This window comes from Gossypium hirsutum, chromosome D08 (assembly GCF_007990345.1).
Source record: "Gossypium hirsutum isolate 1008001.06 chromosome D08, Gossypium_hirsutum_v2.1, whole genome shotgun sequence".
Classification (NCBI taxonomy): Eukaryota; Viridiplantae; Streptophyta; class Magnoliopsida; order Malvales; family Malvaceae; genus Gossypium; species Gossypium hirsutum.
Window position 1 is genome coordinate 43,159,637 of NC_053444.1, and position 8,673 is coordinate 43,168,309.

An 8,673-nucleotide genomic window follows, 5' to 3' on the forward strand; every position below is an offset into this window, starting at 1 on the left:
ATCACGATGTAGTAAGATTTTATGATTTTTTAATTATATGTAATATTATAATTTAAGTATTGATCTTGTTAAATATTTCAACTATTTTATATGTACTGTTATTGTTGTAATTAGTTACTAATATTTCAACTATTTTATGTGTATTGCAGATAAAATGCTTAGAAGAAATCAAAATCCTCCAAATTCGGAAGAAAGAAATAGTGAACAACAGACTGCTATTGGATATTCGAATGTTCAGAATACAGTTGACGAACCTACAGAAATTCAAAGTAATGTTAACTTTAATTTACATGCGTGTTGACTTTTATTATTGATTTTTGTTTCAAATTCTTATATTATAATATACCATTTTTTTAGCTGAAAGTGGTGGGACGCATAAAACTCGAGGACGTACGCTATTAAAATATTTATACAAGTTAAATTCTGTCGAACGTGTCAAAGTAGCTAGAAACAGTCATGGTCAGCCTATTAGATCAAAAGTTCGACTTTTAGTAGAATACTTGAGCATTATATCACGAAATCCCAATTTGTTGCCTATCAACTATGAGTCATGGCATCATATGCCTGACAGTAACAAAAATCAAGCTCTTGATATTATTAAGGTAATAACATGAATGTAATTTATAATACTTTGGTTTAAGTTTCATTTATATTTATTTTCTAAACTTGTGTTATTTGCAGGAGAGATTTGCTTTAGAGGTCTCGGACAATTATGTGAAAAAGGCATTAGGATAAAAATGGAGAGATCATAAAAGTGCTTTAAAGAAGGAATATTTTAAGAAAAATATAAGCCTCAAAGAGAAAATTACGAAATGTCCTGCCGGGAATGCTAAAGTACCAATGGGAAGATGTAGTTAGATTTTGGAATTCAAAGAAATGAGACGTATTGCGTACTTCCAAACTCTTATGATTATTTTGGTTTATAGTATTTACTATATACGTAATAATAATTTCATAATGTAGGATCGCAAGCGAGTTGGAACTACAAGTAGGCAAAAACAAAAATTCACGCACACAGCTAAGTCGAAAAGTTTTGCTTCTGTAGCTGATGATGCAATATTTTGAATTTATTAATTGTCTCAAATATTAATTACTTTCTACTAAATAATATTTTTCCTACTATATTGTAGGAACTGTTGTTTGGTCAAAAAGTTGGACACCTTTAGCTTTTTGACATTACACATAGAAATAAAGATGGATCTCCTATCACTATTGAAGCTGCAGATATTATGGTATATTTAATTAATAAAATTTGAATTATTTTAAATATTTATCATGTTTAATTATATGGTTTAATTCGTCGTTTGTAAAGCAAATAATGTTAAATTATATTGCATTTTTTTATTATATATTTCATTTTTAACTCTTTGATTGATTTATTCGGAGAAACTAAAGGATAAAAGGGCGGAGTATGAAGCAATCGCTTCAAGTGATAGTTCTGTTAATCTTGATGACATTGATAATCGAATTATTACTGAAGTTTTGGGTCCTGAAAGGTATGGTCGGGTTCGATTTCAATGATCTTTTGTTAACCCAACCCAATATTTAGGATCAAGCTCGCAACAATACATGCCTTCGGGGAATCAGGCTCAAGATGAAGTTCAGAGGTTAAGAGACCAAATGACTCAGATGCAAGCAAGCACAGTTGAGCAATTTGCTCAACTTAAAGCGGAGGCAGCATTGAGAGAAGTAGAGGCTCAAAGAAAATATGAAGAACTCTAGCTACAACTTAAAGCAGAGGCAATAGCGAGAGAAGCAGAGGCATGCAGAAAATATGACGAACTCCAGCTACAACTTCAGAATATGATGAAAATGTTTCAGCAGTCGTAGAATCCGCCATCTTAGACGTTTGTTTTCTTATTGCAAGAATAATTTAACAATATAACTTTTGAATATAATATATTTGTTAGTTCATTTATTAATTTAGATCATATACATATTTCTTTCATTGAATTTAAAGTATCATTTAGGTTTGCAGTTTTTGGTTGGATTTGATGTTACAGAAAATTATGTTGACAATTCGGGTTCTATATGAATGAAAATGGGTTAGTAAAAATCTGCTAAAGTTAGTGGCTTTTTCTGCAAACACCACTAGAGAACATCACTTTTAGCGGCGTTTTTACTAAAAGCGCCGCTAAAGAACATGACCTTTAACGGCGTTTTGGCGACAGCGTCGCTAAAGGACATGTCCTTTAGTGGCGTTTGTGGGAAAGCGCCGCTAAAGGTCATGTCCTTTAGTGGCATTTGTGGGAAAGTGCCGCTAAAGGTCATGTTCTATAGTGACGTTTATGGGAGGTGTCGCTAAAGGTCATGTTCTATAGCTGCATTTTTTCACATAAACACCGCAAATTTTAGCGGCATTTTTTTTGCGGCGCTTATCAAAACGCTGCAAATTATTTTAGCCCAAAAAATGCCGCTAAAAACTTATTTTCTTATAGTGGATGTATTTTTTTATCCTTAATTAAGAATGCTGTCGTTTATCATAACTTATTTTTATTTTGGATAAAGTTTAAAACTATAAATAAATTTTTGTTCAATGTGCAATATTATATATAAATTTCAATTTTGTGTAATTTTATATATTAAATGTTAATTTGATCTAATTTTCAAAAATCACTAACATAATTGTTCATATAACAATATTTTATGTTTACATATTACATGCACTAATAATAATATTTATTTAGTAAAAAAATGATGTATTCATTTTTTTAAAGTGAAGAAATGAATAAAAATAATATTTTATTTATACATTTAAATTATAGATAATATTTTATGTGTATCATTACATTAAATCAAAATTCATTCATCAAATTACATATTAGATAAATTCTTATATAGTTTTTATATTTATCTCTTTCCACTTTTGAGTTGCTTTATATGACTAAGAAATCAAATGGATGACTTTGAATGACTCATTACTGTTAATCAGTTTCCTTCTTTTTTCGCATTGAGCAAATTAAGCAATTACTTAAGTTATCTTGTATAATTAAGGTTACCTTTGAATGAGCGGTGAGATTAGCTCTAGTTAAATTAAAAATAGTAGTGATAATGTGATTAATTATAATAGCACTGAGAGTAAGTATTATAATGGTGAAATTAAAATTAGTAGTGAGATGTGTGTTTAGATCCAAATATAACAATGGCAGTGAGATGAAAGTAAAAAGTGACATTGAAGGATATAATATTAAAATTATATAAAGTTAAATAATAGTTAAAAGTTATTGAAAATATATTTATATTATCGATTGATTCATAACTCGATTGGCATGGGCATTATTGCCAATGTAGGAGGACATTGGTTCGATTGAGCTGAAGTGCATTATTCTTCTATTTATGGGTTGGGAAAGGGCTAGAGGTAGTTCTAGGCGTTGTACCAAAAAGTGTAACTATGACCAGAACCTATAATGACATTATTCAAAATATATATTTATATTCAAAATTATTTAAATTACATACATACCTACTAATATAAAATAATAATTAATATTACATTATACAAAAATGATATATAATAAGGAAGGTGAGAGAAGCAGAGATAAGAAAAAGAGATAAGACGGTGAGTAAGAAAGGGTAGGGAACAATACGATGTGCTAAACTTATTTCATGCTTGAAAACATTTTGATGCTCCATGTTCTTGAATTCCATACCAACCTCAGAATGTTACAAGCTGAAAAGTTCTTTGTGACTTAGGTAAATCTATTTGTGGATGGACATTGTATTAAGTGATCTTAATGATAGTTGTTTGTATGTTGCTAGTATAATTGAAATCCTTATGTAATTTCTTGATGGACCAATATATTTGATAATATTTTTTGCTTATATGCTTTGTAATATACTAGATTTAGGGGTTTGAGGTTGATAGTGGTAAGTCCTTGGAAACTCAAAAATATATAGACTTTTTTAGCACTTTCTGACTGACAATTCTTGCAAATTCCAAGTTCTCTTTAGCATATTATTGTAATTTTATTACAAAATACCTAAGTTGGAACAAATTAAATACAAGTCCTAATAGCGATACCACCTCATCTTTCATTTGTGGACCTATGACACCACCATAAGAAAGTTACATTAGTAAAATACATGGCAACAATATATACCTTAGTAGCATCATCCATGATGCCTTTGGCATGAAAGTATTACTCCATTACCCACAACAATTTGTCCACATCCTTTGCGGACCTTATCCCATTAAATTCTTTCAGCTTCTGGACATCTACCTTAGTGTCATAAATTCTATTATTAATAATGTTGTTAATTGAGTTAGTGTCATAAATTAACCTAACACCAACTTAAGATAGACAATAATACCATGGTAAATAATTGTATTCATTTAGCATTATTAATTTGATGTATTTATGTGTTTAAATTTTATTTTACTCACAATTTAATCTAATTTAATATATATTTCATTTTAATATCATACATATTTCATGTGTTATTATTAACAAGTTTCAAACTATGTGTTTCATTATTTTTTGTATATTATTTTTAAATACACATTTGTATTCTAACTATACGGTTTTCACACATATACAGGTGTGGTAAAATTTTTAGTATTAATAATGTTGTTTATTGAGTTGATACCATAAATTAACTCGACACTAACTCAAGATTGATGGCAACATCATGATAAAAAAATATATTCATTTAGTATTCTTAATATGATGTATTTATGTGTTTAAATTTAGTTTTACTTATAATTTAATCTATTTATTAATTTTAATATCAAACATATTTCGTGTGCTATTATTAATTAGTTTCAAACTATATGTTTCATTAATTATTGAATGTTATATATAAATATATATTTATATTCTAAATATGTAGTTTCCACCCATGCACATGTAATATATTTATTACTTGTTTTCATAATCTATTGCCCACCCACGTTCCTTAATACTACTCTCATAACCCATTACCATAGCGGGCACATGTTCGATTTCCTTAGGTTGCCTGCTTACAATTCGATGAAATCGATATATATTTTACCATTCATTTTAGGTAAATTATGCGATTAGTTACTTAATTATGGGTAAATTTTCGTTCTAATCACTTAACTAAAAAAGTTACAATTTAATCACTAACGTTTTTAAAATTATTATTTTTTGTCACTTGATCGTTAGGTGAATAATGGTGACACTATTTAGTTGATATAATAACAATTTTAGTCCTCATGTTTTATACTTTGTTAATTTTACCTTGATTCTATAAAAAAAATTAAAAAAATTATTCTTTTCTAAAAATTTATAGGATTCTAAGAATTTCTGAAAATTCAAAAAATACATAAAAATTAAAAAACACATAAAAATTCAAAAAATAAAAAAAATAAAATATAGATAAAGTGAGAGAAAACTAGGGAAATATATTTTTCATTATAATAAAAGAAAAAGATTTGAAATATAATTTGTTTTTATCATTTGAGTTTTAAAAAATAATTTAAATGAATTGAAAATTTGAATTTAGTTTGAAAAAGAAAGTTTTATATTTTTTGGCTAAACAAATGGCCTCAAGTCAATTCAAAAGTCTCAAAAATATCAATTCTAGAATAATTTCTTCAATATCATTGAACTTGACTTGAAGATATTACTAATTTGGTTCTCTTGTGTTTTTAATTTGTTATTGGATTTTACTAAATGATTATTCCGTTCTTATATCACAATATCAAACAATCTTGAGCTTTACTACAATAGAATCTTGAGTTTTCTTGCATGAACGTTAGTTTTTAATCATATTTAATCTTTATATAAGATGAATATTTTGTTAAGAGATTGAAATTGATCTACTTTTTATTCGTTTTCATGATTTGATGGCAACGCTAAATAGTTGTTGTAATAACCTAGCAATAACTTGAAATTTTACATAAAATGTTCTAGTTTTAAAATAAATTTGAGGTTTTTTTTATCATTTATATATATAATCAGGGTTAATTGACAAAAGTATAAAAACTAGTAACTAAAATTATTATTATAGCAATTAAAAAAGTGCCATTGTAAGCCACCTAATAGTTTAGGACTAAAACAATAATTTTAAAAGTATTAGTGATTAAATTGTAACTTTTTTTAATTAAGTTTTTAAAATAAAAATTTATCCATAATTAAGCTATTATTGGTGTAGTTACCCAATAAATTAATGGTTTTTGCTAGATAAAAGGTCCCAAAGTCATTTGCTAGCTATGCATAGTGACCACATACATAAAGCAAAAGAATACCCTTCAGTTCTTGCATATTATATGAAAGAAAAACCTTAATTTATTTCCCACTTTTCAGCAACAAAAACATGTTTTTTCTTTTTGGTGAAACAAAAACATGTTTTGATTGTGCCACAACTATGAAAAAACTTAGACCACCTCATAGCAGCGACAATGGTGGTTTGAGCCATTACAGTCAATGGAGTAGGTAGAACTTATAGATCGCTTAATTCCCTGCCGGTAGATTAATTAACCAACAAAACGAGAACGCTAATCACGAAGTTTGGCCAACAAAAGATCATAAAGAAATTACTCAATCCAGTTCATTATTTAGATATGAATAGGTCAAAGTTCAAAACATCAAGTAACCTAACCTTAAGGACTAAAAGAAAACATCCTAAAAAAACTTTAAAATATTATTAAAAGAATATCCACAAACTATTTGACTGCATCTTCATTGTGCAGATATACTATCAGTAACCTGTATATGCTTCTTTATAGTTTTTGTAATTCAAGCACATGAAATACCGACAGTGGAGGCTGCAGTGAATCTTTCGGATGCAGTTCTCTTAGCAACCAAGGAGTTAATCTCCGGCGAAGGCCGTCCAAAATCAGTCTCCGGGACCTCGGGGATGGTTGTGAGCGAACCTGTCTTGTCGTAAACCACGTAGTAGTCGTCGTGCGATCTTTGTTTCAGCCACATAAGGGAAGAACTCGAACTTTGTCTGAATCTAAACATGGATTTGATGAGTTTCTGAATGGAGCGAGAGAACTTGGAAAGCTGCTTCTTGGAAACTGGAGGCGGAAGGGCAGAGGCGGTTGACTGTGGGGGAGCTCTGTCGACTAGATGAGGCATGGACATGGTTCTTGAATGGATTGCTGAGTCGAGTTGACGGTTGAAGGAGTTGAGTTCAAACGAGTCATAAAGATTGCTACCACAGTCCCAAACAGGATGCTGCCTGGCCTTCTCCTGGTTTTGACTTTGCTTTTGTTGTTGTTGTTGTTGAGGTTTTTCCTTCTTCTCCTGGGGATGGTGATTCTGATATCGTGCTTGGGATTTCTCCATCTTGTTTGGTAAGAGGGAAAACAAGAAAGAAAGTGAGAAAACAAGAAAGGAGTTTGTGATTGCTTGATTTTCTTTGAGGGAGTTGGTTTATGCCGAAAGGAAAAAAAAAGAAAAAGAAAACGAGTGTGTTACTGCGTTCACGGATCTCTTCATATCAACCATTAAAAATGGAAGAAGTTTCCATGTTGCTAAGATTACATTTATTCAAAGATGGTTGAGAGATATGACACTTCTTTTGCATACTAAATTAATTAAATTTAATTCTATTATAATTTTTGAATTAAATTTAAAATTCGTGGTTAATTGAACCCATAAGATGGGAAGGATTATTAAATAGTTTTTCTTATATTTAAGCTTATTACTAATTTGGTGTCTCGACTTGAGCACTACTTTAGTTAAAAAAAATATTTGAAAATTATTTTCTATGAAATAAGTTTTATTATGAAGAGGATTTTTTTTTCTTTTATATTTTAAAAATTAATAAAAAGAAAATATAGTGAAATTTGAATCTAAAACATAATAAATCACAAATATTTAATTTTATAGTTTCGTTTATTTTTTACATAAAACTTTTAATAATTCACCCACAGTCGCTACACTAAAAATAATTTTTCCTCATATTTCAAAAATAAATCAACATTGATTTTAGGTAGGGTGAAAATTTCATGACGTTTATACAATGAAACTAATATTTCAAATTTAGTTTTTACCTTATGGTGACAAATTATCTCAAGCGTCATGATGCTTTGTGATGTTTATTTTTAACTTTCAATAGTAAGGATGTGTCATAATCTATTTAAGTCAACGAGATTTTAGTTTATAACAAAATTGAGGCTCTAATATCTCAAATTCTGCATAAATAATGAGTTTGTTTAAGTTTAACTAATTTAATTATTCAATTCATTAGTTTTAATGATTGATTCTAATGGGCGATTTTAAGGTGAAAATTAAAAAAGTCAATATCTAACTCTTTTTTTTTTAAATTTTGAGCTAAATTTAAATATTTGGTTATCGAATTTAATTTTTACTGATTTATTCTATAAACAACTAAAGTTAATTTTCAAATTTGCCTTCCTATGAAAGAAATTGTATCCACGTATACTACCGACATTGGTGATAGATTAATTAAGAATGAGTCTCTTACATGAAGTATGAACACACGTTAAACTTAATCAGGAAAAAAAACAGGGTTTCTAACTGCTGTGATGTCATGTGAACTATGAAAGCGAGGCAGCTACGAGCTCCCATTTTTATTTTGATTTCCGTAAATATTATTGTCTTCACTAGTACCTGAAAATCTGACTTGGTTTGTTTGAAAATCATAAAGGTAAAATAGAATCCAACAAATATTGCATTGTGTTTTTAGTTAATCATATACGTAGAAGTAATAAATAAAATTTTTGAAAGAACTAATATA

At 28.7% G+C, this 8,673-nt stretch overlaps 1 protein-coding gene across 1 annotated transcript; it reads right to left on the reverse strand.

Moving 5' to 3' along the window:
* Positions 1-6,491: 6,491 nt before the first annotated feature.
* LOC107909998 (uncharacterized) lies at positions 6,492-7,492 on the reverse strand. The gene has a single exon (XM_016837733.2). The coding sequence runs from the start codon at positions 7,254-7,256 to the stop codon at positions 6,702-6,704; it is 555 nt and encodes a 184-aa protein (XP_016693222.1). The 5' UTR covers positions 7,257-7,492; the 3' UTR covers positions 6,492-6,701.
* Positions 7,493-8,673: the final 1,181 nt, after the last annotated feature.